This window comes from Equus caballus, chromosome 4 (assembly GCF_041296265.1).
Source record: "Equus caballus isolate H_3958 breed thoroughbred chromosome 4, TB-T2T, whole genome shotgun sequence".
NCBI lineage: Eukaryota > Metazoa > Chordata > Mammalia > Perissodactyla > Equidae > Equus > Equus caballus.
In genome coordinates, this window is record NC_091687.1 from 17,673,624 (window position 1) to 17,696,452 (window position 22,829).

The following is a 22,829-nucleotide window of genomic DNA, read 5'->3' on the forward strand; positions in this document are numbered from 1 at the left end:
CTTCCTGACCACTTTGAGTTCCTCAACAGTCCTAGAGCAGTCTTGTCACTTAAACCCCTATCTCCTGGTGTTTTTGTTGATGTCAGCATGCCTATCAAAAGAGGGAAAGTGTCCTGCACCAAGCAGAAGCTTCGCACCAGTTCTGCCACCTGCAGTACAAGCTCTGTGATCCGGGGGCAAGTCACAACCTCTCTCCAAGGGAAAGGATACTCTCCCCTCCATGCCTATTAGCAGAGCTACTGTGCCTGACCAAATGCTATACCAGGTACCAGCTGTGAACACTGGCAGTTTATGGGGATCGCCTGGGCAGAGTTTTTTAAAAAGCCCCACCTAAGCTCTACTGCAGACCAATTAAAACAGACTATCTGGAGGTGGGGTCAGAATATGAATGTTTTCAAAGTTCCTCAGGTGATTCTAATCTGCAGCTGGGACTGAGAGCCACTACTACAATGACTATGCTATAAGGATCTACTCTATGTACATGGAAGGCACTGTTACTAGGTGCTTGTTCATACATTCGTTTCTGGTTTTCTCAAGAGCCTGTATACTTTTTGATAGCAGGGGTCTTGTATTTAATGCCTGCAAAGGAGGGACGACGGCGCTGCCATCCCAAAGTTCACAACATTGGCAGGGCCCTTCTGTGCCATAACCATGACCATCACTCTTCTCCAAATGGACGGTAGGATGCAAGACCACGCAGCCAACAGATGAGGGATACGGGCTCAGACCAGCCTCCACCCCAGTCTCATGCTCAGACAGGAGTAGGCATTCAAGCATCTCACAAACACAGCCCTCTGTCACGATCTCCCTGCTGGCACACACTTTTTTTCATATTTCAGTTATCTGTTTATACGTCTTCTCTCCTGTGCTCGACTGCAGTTTCCTCCGAGGCCCTGCACAGTGCCTGGCAGACAGTGCACGGGGGACCCTCAATTAATATTTGTTGACTGAATGAATTGGCCGTAGTCTGTGGGCCAGTGGGGGATACTGTAACCTTTTATTCCTTACAAACACCTTTATTCCAACCAGGGAGAAAGAGGCACTGTATTCCTGTGGTTTTCTTGCCAGCAGGGCCACAGCTAGAAGGCTGTAGGAAGGAAACAGCAGAGGTGCTGTTGGGAGGCTCGAGCCATTTCAGTGGCTGGATCCCTGAGGAATTCATTTCAGATAGTGTAATAACAGCTGCTCACGCTCCATCTGTACATAACATCTCCATTGTGAAATGAGCCTAGACGGGATTAGACGGCCTTTGTTTTCACCTGATACCGTGCTTTCCCTTCTCCCACAGAGGTGGGGCCCATGACTGTGCGGGGGAGGGGGAGCCCGCAATGCTGAAGCATTTAGCAGGCTCAGTTCAGGAATCTAAATTGCATTTAATTGTTAGGAACAGACAGTTGGAAGGGTAGGGAGCGAGGCTGCCCTTCCATGAGGACTCCCCGAGGGGTGCACGGTAATTAGTGCTGGTCTTGATCGTGAAGTCTCTTTTTTAGAAAGAAAAATCTCTGCAAAATTGAGCAAGGAAGTGCTCCACATGAGTGCAGAAGGGGAACCCTCTGCTCTGCAGAAATGCAGAAATGCAGAACAGCAGCCCTCTCTGCTGGGTTCTCCCAGCTAACGCTGTGGCTAGGCTAACCCGGCGGCAGCAACAGTTACCCACACAAAGGTGAAACCAGAAGTATCCAAGCTATATTTTCCTCTCAGGAAAGAGGACTTAGGCATGCATTTTGGTATCTGAGAAGCCTTCAGAAGCATTCTAGGGAGGCATACGCTGAGCAAAAACACAAATCAACTTTTGACTCTGAAGTTAAACGCCCACAAAATGTCCCACATGGACAAAGTGGACCTCAAACCTCCCTGGATATCCTGCCCTGGACGTTTCCACCCACCACCACCACAGGACCCAGGACACAGGGGCGCCCTCCTCACACCACACATTGTCCCTAGGCTTCTCAGCAATAGTGTTTGACTGTTAAACTGAAAAAAGAAACGCAGCACAACTCAAACTGATGTCAAGTAGCTGACATTTTGATGACTTCTCACTCCTCAGAACCTTATAAAAGTTTCCAGGAAAACGAATGCAATAAATGCCTGATTATTAGACTCAAAAAAGAAACGGCTAAACCTAGAGGGGAGCTGCCTCCGGAATCTGCTCTGCTCAATTCAAACGCTGTGGAGGACGGTGCCATAGACCACAGATTGTAATGTGGCCCTGGCCAACCTGTGCTATTGCAACAGGCCAGCGCATCCCAACATCAGCCAGAGCTAAGTGCCCTTTTCCTTTGCAAGAAACGGGAAGGGCAGCGAGTCTCCATAATGGCTAATGTCCTACTTCCATTCCGGGAGACTTGTCTAACGAAACATGTTCAAGAGGCAGTTGGATTAGAAACTTGAGCCTGAACTGAACTGTCTCCCACTACATGTGGGCTCACCGGGGTGCCCGCCTCCCACCAGGAAAGCCCCGCTTTCCTTCTCTGGCCCTCTCCTGCAAGCACACACGGAAATGGGCGCACACGCGGACACACGCACGAACGTGCACACGCTCGCACAGAGGACACGCGCACTAATGGACATATGAGCACACACGGACACGCGCACAAAGAGCACGAATAAACTCGCACGTGCACGCGCAGACGATGCACGGGCACACGTATGCTCTTGCACACGCGCGCCCATACAAGGGTACGCGCGCGCGCACACAGCGGCACTCGCGCACTGGTCGAAAAGCGCCGACCACCTCTGTTCCAAGCGCCCCCAGCGCCCAGCGCCCCCACGCCCAGGATCCTAGCGGCCTGGATCCGAGAGCCCGCTCACCTGGCGACGGTGCCGGCGAGCCCCGGCCCCGCGCGCGCACCCTCCAGGCGGCCCCGGGGTCAGGGCGCGCAGCCGCATGGCCGCCCCAGGAGCCCGCGGACAGCCCGGCCCGGCCAGGCGAGGACAGCTGCGGCGAGCGCTGACCCCTCCGCGGCGGCGGTGCTGGGCAGGAATGCCTCCGGGGCCTCCGCGTCTGGGAGTCCCAGGAAAAGCTCGACCCTGGGAGGCCCGAAAGGACGCCGCCACCACCTCCAAATCCACCCTGCCGTCAGAAGTCAGATGCCAGGAACAAAAGCCAGGCGAGTGAGCGCACGGTCCCCTGGCGCCCCTCCATCTGACACGAATTAGCCCTCCCTCCCCCGCCGCAGACCGCAGCTCCAGAGAGGAGGCAAAGGCTTCTCAGCCAAACTCAGGGAAAGTGGTGAAGAAACGCCTCCCAGGGCAGGGGTGGGGGCAGGCCTTCCCCGCCATCCGACTGGCTTACGAACGCCTTTGGCTGGGGTGCAGCTTTGCTAGGATTTCAGACCTCTCCAAGAACGCAGACGAGGAGCTTAAAATCAAAATCCATAGGCTCTCTGGCTTTCGGGATCTTAAAATCTTGCGTGTTGTCCAGTAAACCTGTATCTGTGTTGGTCAGTATCACTGGTAATCTACCCTGCTAGCAAACGGTGGGTTTGGAGTGGAAAGAAGGAACCCCCTAATGCGCAAAGATTTTCTTTCCAATTTGATTCTTAACTAAGAAAAACAAAGAACCGCCTTGCTAGAGAGGGCTGAGGGCCAGGTGAGGGTTCCAGCAAGCTCTCCACACCTGGGGGGCTGGGCCCCTGGGCTCCCTTCCTATCCTCACCATCCCCAGTGCCGTCCAGCTCCCTGAAAACCGCCTCTCCTTTTCCTTTCTGGCTTTGCCATTTTAGAAGGAAACTTAAAACCTAGAGTGTGGGAAGTGAAGGGGGCAATGATGGTGGGGGCAGGGTGTCACATGAAGAGCAAGCCGGACACCTGGAAAGTGGAAGGGTCACTTAGCCTGAAGGACAGCCCGGAGGGGAGGGTGGGCATGATCCACAGACAGCACAGCTCTTTTCTAAGGCTTGTCAGACCCCCATGGGACTGAGTTGCCCTGGGCTACCATCACGCAGCAGCAGATAGCTTTCCACCAGGAGAACCTCTGGCATGTTAATTCCTAGGAAGAAGGAAAGGCTGCCTCAATCATGGTCAGCTGAGGCCACCTCCCCCCTTCTGTGGGGTGGAGACCCCTCCACAGGAGCAGATGGTGCTAGGGAGCCTTCCGGCCTCAGGCTGGTTCACTGTGGACCCCGAGCAGCGGGGTGCCTAGTGACCTGACCTGCCTCCGGCCCAGCCCGGGGCAGCTCCACTGACCTGTGATGCACCCACAGCTCAGACCTGAGTTGGTCTAACACTCTGACTTCAGATCTTCAACTCTGCTTGCAACTCCAAATGTCTTAGCATTGGAGAGCAGTCTGGGTGGGCTAGACCAGGGCCTTTATGGTTAACACATGTGCAAATTCCAGCCATCGATTCAAGGGCCTGCATTAACCTCTCAGATTCTGGCACTGAATATCCACCTTTCCGTTTCTGCAGTGGAAGAGCAAAGTGGTTCTTCAACTTCCAACTACAAAAAACCAGGAACACGCCATTGTGGGTTCTGATTCCTCACCTGGCAGACACCCATTCATTCCTGTTTCCCCCAACCCCTCAAATTAGATCATTATTCATCTTTCTCTACATTCATTCATTTTCTAGATTCTTTCATCATTATGCACTTTTTCTATAGCATATTCAGACTTTAGTTTTTGCAGACATCTCTCAGTCCTATTTTTGCATACATCCCTTCCCTCAGTATCACATTCATTTCTGATTCCCTGACATCTAACATGAGACAGAGCACAGAGCAGCGTCTACAGGCTGAGCTAGAAGCACATTATTCTGCTGTTTGGGGGTGTATGGTACAAATACTTTTTCCAGAAGTCAGCTGGATCTGCCACCAGCCTTACCCACAAAACCAGCAGAAGGAATCTGAACCTTAGCAAACAGCAGGTAACCCCCAACATGACAAAGCTCCTTGAACTCGAGGACCAGGCTCCACACTCTATGGAGTCACTTGAAAAGACTGTCAGGAGCACAGGCGCTCCCATGCCCGTGGCTGCCAGACTGCAAGACAAACGGTTGTTTCCATAGGGACACCCTGAATCTCCTGTTACTTAATTAAAAGGTACGTCATTCAGAAAATTCCCGCGCTTTATTACTAGTAATAAATCACATGCACATGATAAGACTCACAGAGGATGACAACAAACAGGGTTGTCACAATACGAGGTGAGAATCAGCAATCAGGACACCGTCTCTCGGCCGAAGTCCACACACTGCTGTGCAAAGGAACTTCCCCAAATGCAAAACAGGGAACCCTGCCGTGACTCCCCACTTTGCCAGCTGGCCACCTCCCCAGCCCCCTTCCCGCTACCCCCCCCCAAAATCTGCTTACACCCCAGGCTCTCCTGCTCTGAGCCCAGGGATTGCTGGGGCCTCCCTCAGGCGTCTTGGCCTCTTCCCATTCTTCTTTCTGACTGAAAACTGCTGCCTTCCTGGGCTCAGCCGAGATCCGCCTCCTGCCTGACCTCTCCGACTGGTTAATCATCCCACACCAGAGCCAACCTCATCCTCGGGCCGATTCTGTAGTGTGGTCATCTGTTTCATGCCTCCAATCTGCAGGTCCTAACCTTTGTCTGGGATTTTCCACAACAAAACAGAGCAGGGGCAATAAATGCTGGGGTGGGAATGAAAAATACCTGCTTTGCTCTGTTTCCATGTGGTCAATGCCAGTTATCGGCAGCCTGTCTCAGACCCCCCTTTCACCCCCTTGGAAGCAAGCTGATGCCTGAGGTTTGGAGGCAGCTCAGTCTGGGGAACCTGCAGGAACCCAGAAGCCAAGGCAGGTGCAAAGCCAACTCTTGAGATACAAACAGTCCCAGCCTCACGGGACTCACCCCGCAACTGTGCTGCCAACTGCCTGGCCTGCCTCTGGTAAAGCGACAATCCTACCTACTTCTTGCTGGCCTGACCACCTACCTCTGGCTTCTGGCTGCACTGAGTCCCTAGGAACAAAGCAAGGTTCTTCCTGATGAGGACAGACTTCAGGGACGTGGGGAGCCAGACTGTGAGGGCAGGCTCCAGCACCAGGCCTCCGGGCTGCATCACGAACCTGGAGCTGGAAACCCAGACTGAACTGGGGACATGAGCCCCACGGTGAGACCGACTCTAACACGGGGTCCAGTTGCTAGGGAGGGCCCGGGTCCGCTCACTGCCCCAGGGCTCTCATCTGACACTGGAGGCTGCTCCCCACACGTCCACTTGCTCCCACACCCTTCCATCCATCTGGAAATGATGAGCAGTCTGTGTCTAGCATTGGAGAAGGTACAGTGAGGAATGACTCAGCTTTACCCCTCATGTGCAAATAGCCACACACAGTGTCACGAGAGGGCACTGAGTCCGCTGGTGGGAGCATCAAGGAAAGAAGGTGACAGGTCGGCTGAGACTAGGAGGGGAGGCAGACATTTCCGAGACAGGAAAAGAGCCGGGGACCAAATCAAGGTGCATAATGCACGGTGTTTTGGTGAACTGAAGCCCAACATGTGTTAGGGACGTGGATGGCAGACAGGCGGAGGCCGTGTGCTAAGAGCAAGTGTGGGGTGGTGAGCACAGTCCTGGGGTAGTGACGAAGAAGAGGGCCTTCCCAGCAAGCCAAGGCTTCACCCCAAGGTCGAGGGCAACCTTTAGCGGTAAGAAGAAAGGAGCCACGTGAACATGTTGTGTCCTGGGGACCCCCTAGCAGCCCAGGGGCGACAGTCTGCACTGCGGGCAGGAGTCAAGACAGAGCACTGACTGAGAGCCTGGAAAAGCTGCTCAACATGAGGCGGGTCTGTGGGGAGAGGAAAGGAGATGGAGGTCGGTTACTCCAGGAGGACTGATCAGGGAGGAATCTACAGTAATAAAAACGGAGCCCCACCTCTCACAGCGGGAGAAGGGGTTACTAACATGGAAAGGGAGAAAATGACAGTAAGCGCCGTACTGTGGAACTGGGATCGGAGATGCTGATATAACTCTTGGTTCCAGCGTAGAGAGACAGATACAGACAGAAATGAAAATAGATGTAAATCTGCATGCACACACACACACACGTATGCATATACACACGTGTGCACACACACATAACATACACAGGCATACAGTATACACGCCCAGCTCTGTCCACAGGGAGCACCTGACACAGAAGCCCCCAACACCAGTGTCACAGCCAGCACCCAGGTCTTGGCTTTGAAACACCCTGTCCCAGTAAAAGAAACCAGGGCTCCCCTGAGACATGGATGATCTCAGATGTGAGTCAGCGATAGTACAAAATGCTCACAGAATGACGGCTGCATCACAGACACTAGAGCCCACCTGAAGAGACGACTTGAACATCAAAATAAATAGTGATAATATTGGATTGTAACTCATTGAATAAAGTAGGAGTCCACGAGTCCTACTGCTAGAATTAAGTAAGTGAACACACTGAGGGTCTGATGAGGAGATGCCCATGTGGTCTCCTGGCGCCTCCCCACCTGGAGGGTCAGGGAGGGGAGGAGCAGGAGATGGGCTCAGAGAGGTAACTCGGGGTGGAGATGTAAGACATGGAAAAGGGTTGAGCCCCCACTTGTCATGGGAACTTGCAGAGGAGAGCTGTAATCTACCATTGTGTCCCTGTCGCTCCTTGAAGATCTTCATAGTCTCAAAGTACAGTCCCTTATTTATTATAAAAGAGAAAAGACTGAGTGTACAATAGCTGGCCATGCCACCTTAATCAAGGGTCAGAGTGACCCTGGCCTTTGATGGAATGCGTCCACCATAAGAATACGGCTCTCCTGCTGGGTGCTCCTGCAGAGGGGCAGACCTGAACCTCATCTTGACCAGGTATCATCAGACCTGAATGAGGGACACAGGTTCCAGAATCTCTGGTGCCTGGGAGCTGCGCTCAGAGGGCCCCTCCGCTTGCTAGCTGCATCCTCGCTGCCAGCCCTGGCGTCTGCAGTGGAGTCAGCAAACTCTTCCGGCAAATGCCTCCTGTCTTCACCCCTCCACCCCATCACGCATAAGATCCGCCACAAGCCAGTAACACTCGTCCATGGCCCTGTGATCCTGAGTAACGGAGTTTCCAGGAGCCACCTAAAGCACTTTGAAAGGTGCTTTGAAAAGCACTTTGCCTCTGATAATGAAAAAGACCCTTCAGTTAAGAAGTTTCCGACACCAGCGAGCTGTTGTCAGCTCTCATCTGCAGCAATCTCTGAGCCTGGCCTTCTCTCCTTGTCCAGAGGCGGGGACGCCGGCCATGCTGGGCGCTGGAGACCCAGGAACCATCTCCAGGGGCTGGTCTCACACATGGGCCTTGCTCAAGCACAGACCTTGGGCAAATCCTCACCCTCCAGGCCCTCCTCCTCCTTTCCCTGCTCAGCCAGCTGGTGCTCCCATCAACCAGTACTTCGTCTCAACACTGAAGAAGCCCCTGTGTCCATCTCGCTGACAGCAGTAGAGTCTGTCCACAAGCATCTTCCCACCTGTCGTCAGACAAAGCCAGGAGGGGGAGACAGGGCACTGGACACAAGGGGAAACCAAGGCCCCAGGGGGTCTTGGATGAGTGGGGACCCCAGAAGATTGGAGACCCAGGGAACTGGCGTGCAGTCCCCTCAGGGGAGTGTCTAGGCACATCGTCTAAGCTGGGGTCATGCCTGGGGACAAGGAGCCCACCCCGCAGGTTCATTTTAAGAATTAAAGGTGCTTTGTGTTTAGTGTTCCGACTCCAGGCTTTGTCCTTCACATCCCTGTATTTCTCACGAAAGTCACAAGAGGTGCTTAAGAAGCCTGTGAGGAACCCACGAGTCCCCTGGCCTCAAGGGAAGTCATTTAGTCCTGCCAACTTAACCAAATGTCTTAATTGGCTACAGAGTTCAAGGTGACACTCTTTCTGAGCTCACAGCCCCCTCCCCACAACGAGTCTTGCCTGAGGCCACAGTGGCAGCCCCCTCCCCAGTGGGGTGGGCACACTGAGGCCTCACACTGTGTGTGTGTCAAGCGTGGTTCTCTTACAGGAACATCTCGTGGCTTTTTTTCAGGAACAAGGTGGCAAATTCTGACATCCTTAGCATGATAATGTTTTATGCCGATGCTAAGAAAACGGTCATTTGTCCTCGTTTCCCCCTCCACTCTCCCCTTTCATGCATTTCCTTCCCCTTGCCTTCACTGGAAAAGTACAGAAAAAGTGCTTTCTCTACAAAATCAACCTCCAATAAGTGCTTTTTTTTCCCCTTCCCTGCTCTAAAACGGCAGCTGTTTCCTTAATGAACTTGCAGGGCAGAGCAGAAAAAATGGGTATGAGAAACAGGCTGCCCCCCAGGCAGTCACAGTCACGTGCCTGCCCTAGCCACTTTCCTCCTCATCTCCTCGCATCCCCAGAGGGAGGAGGAAGGGCCTTCGGTGGGGGGGGTGGGTGGGTTGGGGCAGGAAGGACATCTTAGCTCCTTCACCTGCGCTGGGTGGGGAGGCAGGAGGGCAGAGAGGAAGGGCCGCCCCCTGGGGAGGGGACCCCTGCAAACCACAGTCTCCTGCCCGAGGGGACACCAAGGCCTCCAATCTCCAAAAAGGAAAAAAGCAAACCCCATTCGTTGCCTCTTACACACCATGCTCCTCCCTCCACCCTGGCAGGCACGGAACACACCCTTTGTCAGGGTAAGAACAGACACCCACCCAGGCACTCAGTGTCACCCTCCCCCCGAGGAACACTAGCTGCAGGAAGAGTGGGGACTGAAACAAGAAATACCAGACTAGTAAATGGAAACCAAGTGTCTACGCACGCGCACGCATGCCGCCGCGGCCCAGGGAAGGGCTCTGGAAGCCTGTAGAGGGCGCTCCTCCTCCTTGAGCGTTTCTTGTCTCTCACACTTGAGTCTCACACTCAGAGACCCGCCTGAGGTCACAGAGCTGAGCACCCCGGAGCCCGAGCACCCCAGAGCCCCAGCCCCCAGTGCTCGTGTGCTGTCAGACCTCCGCCTGCTCCTGACAGTGTCCTGGGACTGGACAGGGTGGACAAGCAAGCAGCTGCCCCAGCCCATCCTGGTTAACCTCAGAACACAAGCCAATGGGAAACCAGTCTGTGGCCTTTTGTTTAGCACTGAGAGGAGACGATGTCCAGGGCAGACCCTCCACTCCCCACCAAGCGTCTCTGCACCATCACTTGACTCCAAGCAGAGAGAAACCTGCAGAATTAACTTATAAGCAAAAGCGCAAGACCCACAATTGTAGGACGCATCCCGCTGCTCTTGGCACTGGAGCCCCAAAAACGGAAGGAGCAATGTTCCCTTTCTGGGTGCTGAAGAAAACAGACATATTGTTGGGACTCATCTGGCCTTTTACACTCTTCCCCCAGGATATCAAATTGACATATTTCAAAGTGAGTTTTATTTAACACAGAGGAAGATCTAGATTATTGTCCAGTCTGAGGATGGGCCTGGAAATGCTGGCAGTGGGCGGGTGTCCTCCACTCCCTCTAGAGACCCCAGTTCCCAGGAGACATTAGCCACATTTGTTGGAGACAAGCTGAGGCTCAGGGAAGTTTAACCTGCTCAAGATGCTGCCCTGCCACAGCAGAGCCAGCCTCCCACAGGTGGCCCCGAAACCATGCTGTTTCCCAGGTGGGTTGTGGGGACAGAGGGACCACGCCTGCCTGTCCTTGTGCTAGAGCGCAGTTTCACAAGGCCCCAACGCAGCCTCCCCTGGTCTGCCCAGGCACTGGCTCCCGTGGCGAGGGTGAAGGATGATGGAGAAACTGAGAGAGCACCTCTGAGTCAGGAAGCCTTGTCTCGTAAACTCAGATTAGCCTCCGTCCTTTCATTCTTCCCAGTTCTCTGGACCGAACATGCGCCAATATTCCCCAGCTTTGACCAAACACTGTAGTGCTGGACCAAATCTGGAACTCTGGGTAAGGACTTTACCCATAAGCACCCAGCGCAGCACTGTGTTCCCACCTAGAAACAAACAGTTCTCAGCCCACAGTCCTCAGGAGACCCTAGATACCAGTATTTCTTCAAAATCTCCCCAAGGACTGGGTTCAGGAGCCCTGGGCGATGAGACGCGAGGACAGAGGACATGCCTGCTCTCCCCCATGGGCTGCAGATCCCCCAGGAAGCTGAATCAAGGGGCCCAGGCAGCCTCCAGAGGAGACAGCACCAAGGGGCACCCTGGACCCGCTCTGCTATTTGCTGTGTCTGCAGGCTAATCACTCATCAGTCTGGGCCACCATTTCTTCATCTGCTAATGGGGGTGATAAAATCACTACCGACCTCAACAACTAACCAACAACCACCAACAACCAACCAACAGCCAACCAGAATAACCAAAAACCAACCAACAAACAACCCATAATGACCAACAACAATCAACCACCAACCAACAATAACCAACAACAACCAACAATAACCAAAAACCAACCAACAATAACCAACAACAACCAACAATAACCAACAACAACCAACAATAACCAAAAACCAACCAACAACAACCAACAATAACCAACAACAACCAACAGCAGGTCTCGCGAGGGTCACTCCTCACCATATGCACGGAGGGGCTTTGGTACGATGCCCACAAATACTCCTTCCTCCCCTGCTAAGAGCGGACCCTACACAGCCGGAAGAGTTTGGGGGACTACGGTGGGGGGTCCTTTCATAGACAATAGAAAGATAGCATTACAGTTTCTGAGGAAATTGGGCTGTTTTCATCAATTTAAACAATTTTTATCTACTTATTCCTGAAGTTTTTTAAAAAGAAAAAGTTTCTGTTTAACTTTAACCAGGCGGGTGTGAGGCAGGCAGAACAGGGTCCCATCCTGCTCTAGGGAAGCCAGGCAGAGGGCTGGGCCTCTGGGTGATGCCGCCCACCCTTGTACGGGTCACCTGCAAACTCAGTGAGACCACGACGTGGCTGTGAACGCACCTGGCCCCATCAAAGTCTGCTCTCAAAGGGTCTAATAATTGAATCCTCTGATTTGAATTTCAGCAGGAGGCAGCTGTCCTTCCCACAGTGCAGGACTCCTGTGCACCCCTGAGTGCAATGCTCTTGCCCTGAAGTAACCCTACTTCACCCAAATCTGGGCCAGGAAGTTTCCAGCACATGAAAAGTAGGTTTCCAGTAAATAACACTGCTAGCTGAAACTCAGAAAAAAGAAACAGCAAAATCTCCACCCACACCCAGAGAGGAGAAACAGAGCATCCCACATGACAGGGAGAGCCCCAGGCCACGCACATGACCAGGACCGTAAGCCTCGGTCTCCCCAGGACGCACGGACCACCCACCTGGCAGCATGGTGGGGAGAGGGAAGGGAGATGAGGATGCAGGGAACCTGGGCAGGGGTGGCCGGGCATCACACTCCAGGACCCCAGGCCACTGCAGACGGAGAGTGTGGGCTGTGACTGCTGACTGCCCGTAATACTGCCATGTCCACCAGGCGCAGAGCAGCAGAGGGCAGAGAAAGCAGAATGGCAAAGAGGATGCCACACTGGTTTGTGCCATTCTCTGCCCACTCGTTGACTTAGCCTAAGCACAGCTGAGTGCCCAGCACACACCACACAGGTGCACACCCACAACCTCGAAGCCCTCAGAATAAACCCACAAGCAGGCGCTTTGGTTCCAGTTGCATGGCCAAGGCCCTGAGGCTCAGATCCTCAGCTCTTATCTCAGCCACCATCAGAGAGGCAGAGCCAAGCGGCTGCCCAGCATTCCTGGCTGCCGGTGTTCCCGTCGGGTCCTCTGGCCTCACCCATGGCTGTGCGTGCGAGGCATTGCCTTCCGGAGCTGGACCGAGCCCCTGAGACTCACGTCACTCAGGACAGCTGCTCCACCTCACTCCTGCTGGCCCCTCGCCTGGGGAGCGTCAGCCTCATATCAGCCCCTCCCCAGACGACCCAGGATGGGCCGGGTGGTGGGTCTGCGGACCAAGTCTATGTCATTCCCAAACTTTCCGAAAGGTTTATAATTTTAAAAACTTAATGTTACTAAAGCTTTTATAATTTCTAATTTTTAAAAGTTAAAGTTTTTTATTATCAAATGAATACCTCACTAGAGTCATAACACATACATTTCTTTTCATCATGGAGTTACCAGATTTTAAAACCAACCAACCCTTTTTCATTTTTACATTTAAGATGTATAAAGAAATTCTTAAATGCCATAACTTTTGTTCAAGTGCTTTGTCACAACTTGCAGACCTAGAACACAATTAATCTAAAATCTGAGTAGTCACAGTTCAATGAATTTCAGGCTTGGTTTTTAATGATCTAGAAGCAATCCATTTACAAAAGTGCCACCAAACCATTTTAATGAAATCATTTAATTTAATGCCACCAAGCATAGACCTGTTATACCTTGAAAACAAGAATAAGATCTCACAAGTAAGTCTAGCAGACTAACTGGAAACAATTCCAGTTGGAATGGATGGATGATGATGGATGGCGACGGATATTAACTAGACCTATTGTGGTGATCATTTCACAATATATACAAATATCGAATCATTATGTCGTACACTTGAAACTAACGTTACAAGTCAATTAAACCTCAATAAAAAAATAATAAAGGTGAGGGAAGGGTTTTTAATCAGTTCAGTTGGGAGAGCAGAAAATCTGGAGGCAAAAATATGAAGTCTAGGAGGAAAGACCGTGAAGAAGTCACTGAATTGCTTTATTGACATTCCCCTGGGATTGTCTGAAACACCTACATGAAGAAAGATTTTTAAAAGCATTATAAAGTAAAGAGGCCATATACATTCTGGGCTTGTGCTTTAAGAGAAAAGTTAAAGCTTATAAGTTTAAGAAGTATATTTGAGGCACAGTATGGACAATCCTTTTAATCCTCCTCTAGGATTTCTTTTAAAGTTATTCCATTTCTGGTCCCACCTCAGCACTGGGGCTTCTCATACCGTGTCTGAAACAGCAGCGTCACTGTCCTGCAGGCGAGACAGAGAAGCAACACTGTCGGGCACTACCCCATCGCTGCTTGTTCCATGTGTCCCTGTATCCCGCGCCTCAACTCGGACTGTAAACCATGCGTGGGCCGGGACTGCGGGCTTCCTCTCACTGTGCGTCCACATGGGACACAGGCTGTGCTGGACACACATACCCGACAGAGTGAATGACTATAAATCAATAAAGACAGACGCCAGGTTTTAAGGCAAAAGTCACTGAAGGCCACACCCTGTGGTCACACCTGGGCTGGGCCTTGGAACTTGTGGCTGCATATCTGCTGCCCTTTGATTTCTGATTAGCTGATTGACAGTGACTCACAGGCCCCATTCATTCACTGCCACAGTCTCTGCGTGGGAGGGACAGAGAGAAGACCGACCCTGAACAGGAAGGCAGCCCCAGAGAAGAAAGAGGGAAGGCACTGGGGGCCGGGCTCAGCGTTAGACTTGACCCTGGTGAAAATGGGGGGTCAGAGGCTTACAGGTAAAGGGGTGCTGCAGGCTGAGGGTGACAGACAGGAGGCTGCAGACCTCCTGTGAAACAGGCCAGCAAAGAGGGCATGAGCGCTTCCACCAAGACCCTGGTGGCTATGGCAGCGGGAAAGATAGAGGCCGGCTCCAAGGGTTCGGGAGGACCATGACCGGGCTGGGATTGAGGGAGAAAGAAGTGGTTTGGTGGAGGCAATAAGGGGCCTATTTGGGGCCGGGACCTTCAGAGGCCATCAGCGCTCGATAGAGGACTGGGGATTCGGATCTTAGATGCGCAGCACGCTTCTGCTGAAATCATGGGGTGGGGGGAGACACCCGTAAATATGCGTGCAGGAGCTTCTTCTCACAGCTCTCTGGTCTCCTCTGCTACAAGCACAGGGTGACAGGGAACACCTGTTGTTCAATCAGCTGGCCAGGTCCACACTGTGCCCCAGCTGTGCAGGAAGTTGGGAAGGTGAAGGTCAGGGACACCAGCCAAGGTCACCGCCCACAAGGAGCTCTCAGTGTGGCCTCCAGGAAACTTCCCTAAGTGGGTGCTGCCACCCACCACCCTCCAGAGTCGGCACCCGTGGGTGGATAGCTGCTCCGTGCACACCGACACACAGGAGCTCGACGTGCCCAACAAACCAAATGCAGAAGATCACCACGACCCGCTGCAGGCCGCCCAGCTCACAGGTGCCAGTGTCCAGGTGTAACCCTAGAGGGACAGCAGGCCGCCCCCGGCCTGAGGCCCCCACAGTGACCCTGGCTCTGGGTCTCCCACTATGGAGCTTCACCAGCCTTTTCCTCCCTACGCTAACCCCCAGCAGACACAACAGGCCGCAAGACACCCCATCTTTAAAGACAGCCCTTCTGGCCTGCCACCACCCCTCCCATCACCGGCCCACTTCCTGCTCCCCTTCTAGGAAACTTCCTCAAGGGTGGGCAGTAGTTATGGCCACTACCCACCGCCCGTTCACTCCAAGACCGAAGAACTGTTCATCCCGTCAGCTGAAATTGGCCACCAGTCCCCAAAGAGCAGCAACTCGTCAGACGCAAGAGCTGACTCTGCTCCTCGTCCAGTCCAGCTCCCAGCTGCCCCTGACTGTCCCCCACCTGCCACACTGTCCTCCCCTGGCTTCCATGACCCCATGTCCTGAGTATGTCTTATCTCGCTGGCCCTCCTTTGGAGGGTCCTTGGCCCCTGAGCACCTGTGGGTGTCCTGGACTCTCCTCTGTGCACAGTCCTCCAGCTGTTGCCTCCAGCCCACCCCATCCATCAGCTGACGGCCTCCCCTGTCCCCTCCTGACCTGCTAAGTCCTGGGATCCCTGTCGCCTACTCCACACCTCCACCAGGCTGCCCCGAGGCACCACGAACCTCAGCCTTCCAAGTCAGAACTCCAGATTTTCTTCCCAAACATGCTCCCCGTCTCTCCACAAGAGGCACACAGGCAACACATCAGCAAGCCCTGCAAAACAAATCCCCCAAGAGACCCAGCGCCCGTCTCCGTTCCCACCAGCCTGGTCCACGCATGCACCAGCAAGCTGACCCTCCCCTGCATCCAGCTGTTTAAGGCACCATCTTAAACAGGAATCAGACATGACAACGCTCAAGCACAGGGCTCTCCCCAGCTTTTATAATTAGGCCCTTAATTTAAAAAGAAAGAAAGCCTAGGGGCCGGCCCAGTGGCGCAGTGTTCATGCATTCCACTTCGGCAGCCCAGGGGTCACCAGTTCAGATCCTGGGCGTGGACCTATGCACTGCTTGTCAAGCCATGCTGTGGCAGGCGTCCTACATATAAAGTAGAAGAAGATGGGCATGGATGTTAGCTCAGGGCTAATCTTCCTCAAAAAGAAAAAAAAAAAAGCCTAAACTTCTGATGCTGGGCCCACAGAACACCAGAGTCTGCTGCTGCTCCCCTTGGACCTGTTCACCTCCCTGCTCTTCTCTAACCTGCTGCACTAGCTGCTGCCTCAGGACACTTGCACGTGCTGTTCCTTCCACCTGTAACTCACTCATGTGGCTTACTCCTCTCTTCTTTCAAAGTTCTGCTGAAGCATTGCCCCCTCAGAGGCCTTATCAAAACCAGCCTACCCACCTCTGCCCATACTCGCTCCTCCCTAGGGTGCCTTGTTTTCCTTCTGGGTCCTTACTGCTACCTAACAGCATACCCTGGGGTCACTGTGTAGGGGTTGACTGCCAGGCCCCTGCCCTGGAAAGTCCCCTCCAAGAGGGCAGAGAACCTGTCCCTCTGGCTCACACGGTTTTCCCCACGCCTGGAGCAGCACTAAGGGTGGGCTGAGTGAAGACTGAATGACGCTCCTGACGCCTCACTGCCCACCTCAGTACGAACCACCCCTCCCCCACCACGGCCCAGTCGCTGTGTCTCGCTCCTTCTGGGAGGGCACCCACCCTGAGCCTTACTCTCCCCTCTCTCCTCCTGCCTTCCACTCGGAAGCACTTCACCCTCAAAATGCCAACACAGGTCTCCTCTGCGGAGCCCTCTGAAGGTTGACGTGGGTGAGGACCATGGGCCCGTGCAGCTCGGAGCCCATGAAGTACTCTCAGGTGCCCCTGAGCTCGCAGCCTCACCCCGCCCACCCCTTCTGTGGAAGGCCAGCACCTGTTTGCTGAATGAACAGGTGAACAAACGCAGAAAGTGGGAACGGGGACGCCGCCCCGGGCTCCCGGCCAGCAGTGCCCCCAGGAAGGCCTGGTGCCTGGGCAGGGCTGGGTGCTCTGCACTGCCCTTTGCAAAGTTAAACACGCAGAGCAAGTGGGCGGCAGCCAGGCCACAGGGACCCCGGTCCCAAAACAGGACAGCCGGGGCCGTGAGTGAGAGGCACAGGCATACACAAGCAGCCTCTCAGCGGGCAAGGCATGCAAACAAAATCCACGGTTCTTCATGTCCAACTCCACGTCAAGAAGTGCATTTCTGGGGCAGGAAGCACACATGTAGATAAAGATTTAGATGGAACGATGTTCATTGCAGGAGTGTGCACAGCGGGAGAAACGGACGCCGTTTTAACATCCAGCAACTTGTCTCCGGTGCCTGAACCGCACTCACACACAGAGGGATTTATAGGACTCTGCACCACAAAACAGTGCTCAGATCATGTTCATGGACATGGAAAGACCCAGAATAAATTAGCAAAGTTACAGGACAAAACAGATCTAAGTTTTGATCATTCCCACTCAGTCCTTCCCCACTCCCGAGGCATCATGGCACCCCAAAAGGGGAAGAGCTTGGTTCTGGGGTGACTGAGATCATCTCCCAGATCTATTCCCAGCCTGGGATCGTCAACTCACTCCGCAAAGGGGCAGGCCAGGGCTCGGCTTCCTGGGCCACCACGTGAACACCAGGAACCAGCCCAGCTCCAGGCACCAGGAACAGCCCCTCACACGCCTGGTCCCGAAGGGAGCACCTCTCTGCCGTGCTGGCCTGTCTCGATGGGCCAGCAGCCTCCCTGCCACCCCTCTCCCATGCTCGGCTGGGCTCAGCACCCTCTCGGAGTGCACATTCCTGGCAGGATGCTGGCCGCGTGTCCGTGTGCTGCCCCTGGACCACAGCACTCAGCATGAACAGGACAAGGAGCCTGTCTGCACAGAGCCTACCTTCCAGTGGGCGAGCCAGCCAGGAAACAAAGACAGCACATGCGATGTGCCAACCGCTCCAGAGGGAAACAAAGCAAGTGAAAAGGACAGAAAATCATGCCAGGGACATGGGGCGGAGCGATCCTTTATCAAGAGCAATTTGATCATTTTTTTTTAAGGTATGCTTTTTGGTAAGGAAGACTGGCCCTGAGCTAATATTTGTTGCCAATCATCCTCTTTTGTTTTTCCTCCCCAAAGCCCCACTACATAGTTTTATGTCATAGTCGTAAGTCCTTCTAGTTCCTCTATGTGGGACGCCGCCACAGCAGGCCTTGAGGAGCAGTGTGTAGGTCCTCACCTTGGATCCGAACCAGCAAACCCCAGGCCACCAAAGCAGAGCGTGCCAACTTAACACTATGCCACCAGGCGAGCCCCTGCTATTTGTATATACAGGACCAAGAGGGGGACATTGGAGCCGAAGCATAGAGAACACTGAGGCCGTGGGTAGGGATGAGCCACTGCAGGCCATGCTCCAGGGGGACAGTCGGGGTTCTGCGGCAGGGCGGGGACCAGCCTTGTGGCCAAGGTAAGGACTTGGCTTCTGACTCGGAGAGAAATGGAAATGGCCAGAAAGCTTTCAGCAAAGGAGTGCCATGATGTGGTTTGAAACGTTTTAAAACGCTGCCTCTGGCTGCCCTGTGACAGAGACTGAGGGGTGGGAGAGGCGGCAGTAGCGGGACAGAAAGCCCAGTTAACATCTTGCAAACACAGTGCAGCCCGGCAAGGGACGACAGTGGCTGGTGCCTGGAGGCTGGCACCAGGTGGTGGCAGGGGCGGGGGCGAGGTGACCACACCCTGAACACGATCTGAGGTGGAGGTCAGTGGGGCTCGGCGATGGACGGGATGGTTCTGTCTTACTGGGGTGTTAACTTCAGTGCCCAGGAGACCACAGGGGCGATGAAAGCATGAAGCCCAGTGTGGGTGGGGCTGGGTGAGGCCAACTTGGGAGGGGAGAAAGGGAGGGAGGGGGCTCCTGCAGAGCTGCAGGGGCAGCAGGGGACCTTTGGCTGTATCAGTGTCCAAAACTACGGGGAGACACCCTGTGAGAGACAGTTCGTTAATGCGGGAAGCTCTTTGGAAGGTGATCTGACCACACATATCCAGAACTACAGAAAAGTTGATGCTCCTGGCCCTGCTCCCCCCACCCCGTGAAGCTCAGCTAAGGAGGTGACCAAAGACAGGCGCCAGGCACGCAGGGGTGACCACACCGTCTTCATTAACAGCGTAAGGGAAACATAGTCAGCCAACCAGGGGAGGTTACATAAACAGGCAAAGGGACGCAGTGTCCACAGCACAGGACGCATCCCACAGACATGAAAGAATGAGTGGGCAAATCCATAAATGGAAATATTAAATAACCATTAATCCTCACATTGCAGAGACAAAGCAACAACAGAGAATGATTTCTGCCAAGGTACGTTAAGAGAAAAAACACAAAATGGTATGTCCCTGTTATGCAAAGAGATTCAACAATGTGTCAGAACGACTGACGGTGGCATTTCTGGTGGGCCTGGAGCGTTCCTTTCGCCCTCTGCAAGCCCACTCTAAGGGGCTGGAGTGGTGTCTTTATAATTTAAAAGGGAACATTTCAACATTTCGATACACACAGAAAAGGAGCAGCATGCTTATTTATTTGCATACGCTCCCATCCCCACCACATTTTGCTGACACACCTAATTCATTCCTTTTTTCATTATTTTTCCCTGAGGCTATTTTGGCTGCAAGATAGATTCTAACAAAATAACAGGGATTTGACAAATAAAAGGACTGCTTAAAGATGCGCTCACGTTAATCTTGCCGGGCCAGGAAGCAGTCTGGGCTTTTAGCTCATGAGTGAGTGGGAGAAACAATTTGCCTGGGGAAGCAAAAAACAGCAACAACAACAAAAGGCTTTCTCTGCCTCCATTTCAGAAATCAACAGTGACACGCACATACGCACACATGTATACATACATACACAAAAACACGCGTACACATGCAGGTGTATATACACCCACACATACAGACATGTGTATATGCATGGTACACGTGAGCGCACATATCGACATGTATACACACATACAAACACTGTGTATTGCATACACCTGTGTACCCAGACACATGCATGTAGGTGTGTGTGCACACATGCAAACAGGGAGGCAAGCAGGCAGGATTCTGTGTGCGAGTGTATGTTCAGAGCCTCCTGAACCCTCTTTTGTAAAATAAACTCCACTAAGTGTTGGGCAGTGTGAGGTTCTGCTCAAAATGCCACAAACTGCAGGAGATTTTGGAGAAGCTTCTAAATCAAATACGATGTTTTTAAGAATCCTCTTTATTTAACAAATTAATATTAATAAATTATTATATATTGTATAATATATATTAATATTAAATAATAATATTTAACACCCTGAGGAGGTCCGCAGGCTGTTCGTAGCTCCCTGTCCTGGACACCAAGGGCTGAGATCCCACACAGCCTCTCTCCTGGCTGCCCCAGTAGCTCTGTGCTGTCATGGATGCTGGTGTCCAGGCTCAGAGCCCACCCTGGAGCGTTGGGGGTCGTCACACAATGCTCTGTGCAACCCCTGAGAGCGCGACTATTGTTTTCTTTGCTAGCTATTTTTCTCTCTTTTTCAACCCAACAATTGGGCCCTGCCGCAGAAGAGCTTCTTCGCCAATGGGAGCACCTCTAAGTCATGCTTCCCAGATAAAACCAGAGGGGGACAGGATGAGACTTCCGAGGTGGGGTGCAGTGCAGACGCCCCGCAGACCCTCACACACCTCCTCGCAGGCCTGGCATGAATGCCACCTCCTTCAGCCTCAGGTGGTGAGGCTCCTCCCACGAGTGGTCTGGTGGGGGCTCAGTTCCCACAGCATGAATGGCACCTGTGAGTTTCAGCATGGAGGATCCACCCTTGACAGGGGCAGACTGCAGTTCAGAGGGGCTGTCTCCTGCCCTGTGTCCCCCATCCCCATGCAGACTCCCCCTAGGAAGGCTACTCAAGAGCAGGAGAGTGAGTGGGAAGGGGAGTCAGAGCCGGGTGGATCCCTGATCCAGAGGCCCTGACCCTCCTGACAATGTCCACAATCGGATGATACTTGACCAACCATGGCCTCATGTGTTTGGGAAAGCTCTTAAGCATCTTATTCAAAGGATGGGTTGATTTTTCTCCCTGTGGTCTTCTTCATAACCATCTACAGGCGCGCAGGATGTGCACGCCACAGCTGAAGGGCCCTCGACAAGCAGGGGCCACCACTACCTCGACCACGACTATCACTTCTGCCAGTGCCCAGCACACAAAAGGATCTTTTACCCAAACACGTGCTGTTTTAACCCAATCCTCTGCCCACCCTCTTCCAAAGTCGTCTGTCTTTTGATCGTTCAAATACAGGAAAAGAATAGCCACAATGTACAATGACCAAAATGTCCTTGTCAGTTTCCATGTTTTTCAAATCTTTTTGATGGCAACATACAGTAAGAAATACAATTTAAATAGAAACCCAATAAAACACATACATATATAAATAACTGGAAGTTTTTACAAAAGATACCATGACGACTCATAGAATGCTCTCTGGTATTTCTTCATCCGTGTTCATTTTTTCAGGTGCTGACTGCTTTCTCTGCCCACTGATAACCGCAGGTGTCTGGGGCATGTGGAAATTCGTAAAACGCATCTCTCTTATCATCACAGCCACAACTGGGGTGGCCACTAGCTTCTAGCGGGATGACATAAGGATGCTACCCAATTCCTGGGAAAACCCTCCAAGAAAGAATTATTCCACCCAAAATGCCATAAAGTATGCAGGAAAGGATCATATCCACTCTTAAAGGCATGTATCATGGAATTTTCCAGAGAAAGTCTACAGTCTGGAAGGATGCCGTTTTGTCACGAGGTCAGGTAGGAGGAAGGCAGTGAACAGGCCCACAGGACATCTCCCCTGTCTGTCTGTCTGTAGGTCCATCAATTCAGAGCCTCTGGACACTCCCACCCCATCGATGAGACCTCAGCAACTGGGGCTGGGCCAGGCCAGACCCTCAGCTGTCCTCCCCTGCAGACAGGGCATTGCTTCCTGCAGGCAAGACTGAAGAAGAGCTTCAACTTCAGAGCCCTGTGTGGGCTCCCGACATAAAAGGGCAAGGGGATTTGCTGCCGTGATGGGAGCAAGCTGCGGCAAGCCCAGTCACCCAGGATCAAAGAGGCTGGCCACCTCCAGGTAATCCCCGCCAGGAAGGCTTCCTCTGCTCACGCTGTTTTTCTTTTCTTTTCTTAGCCAACGGCAAAAAGCAAAGCTCCCACTGCGCCCTCCTTTCAGCCTGACTTGCTGCTCCGAGAAGGGTCCCACACCCTCACCCCAGGTGCTGGCTCCCAGACTCTGGGTGCCCCACCTTCCCCAGAAGTGCCCATCAGCCCGGACTTCAGAGAGCCCTCCCAGGCGCCCCTCCCCTGCAGCCCCGCGGGATGCAGGGGCAGGACAGGGAGCCAGGTTTTCATTCTAGGGACTCGGGGTTGACGCCCACCTCTGCCTTCAACTGCCGGCAAATTTCCTCACTGGAAAACCCGGGACAGAATCACCCCAACCCCACTCAGCAGGCTTCCTGTGCACAGGGAAGGACAGGCAGGTGGGCTGTGCAGAGGTGCCGGCCTCACTCACGGTCCTGGCCTCCATCCCTCAGTGCCCACTCGGGCGTCCCCTACAGGACATCCCCTAAGGGGCGATCCCCTGTGCACACCCAGCGGGAAAACCCAGCTCTGGCACCAGACCAAGCCTCTTTACAGGGTCGGAGCTTATGTCCAAGAACAGGGGGCAGGAGGGGGCTTTGCACCACCTCTGGGAGCCTGTGCAAGGACCAG

General features: G+C 53.2%; 1 protein-coding gene across 18 annotated transcripts in view; it reads right to left on the minus strand.

Annotated features, from left to right (window-relative positions):
- TNS3 (tensin 3) overlaps positions 1-22,829 on the minus strand; it is a 260,591-nt gene that overhangs the window by 218,426 nt on the left and 19,336 nt on the right. Inside the window, exon 1 of one of the 18 annotated variants that reach the window (XM_070264388.1) lies at positions 5,312-5,431. The exons of 9 other annotated variants lie outside the window; for them this stretch is intronic. Coding sequence is in view for 1 of the 9 variants with exons in the window: in XM_023639033.2 (XP_023494801.1) it covers positions 2,812-2,889 (78 nt within the window). In the remaining 8 variants the exon portion in view is untranslated. Of the gene's footprint in view, positions 1-2,811; positions 3,334-5,109; positions 5,193-5,311; positions 5,432-22,829 lie in introns of those variants that run through there. 8 more of the 18 variants (XM_070264389.1, XM_070264390.1, XM_023639033.2 and 5 more) reach the window with 8 other exon arrangements.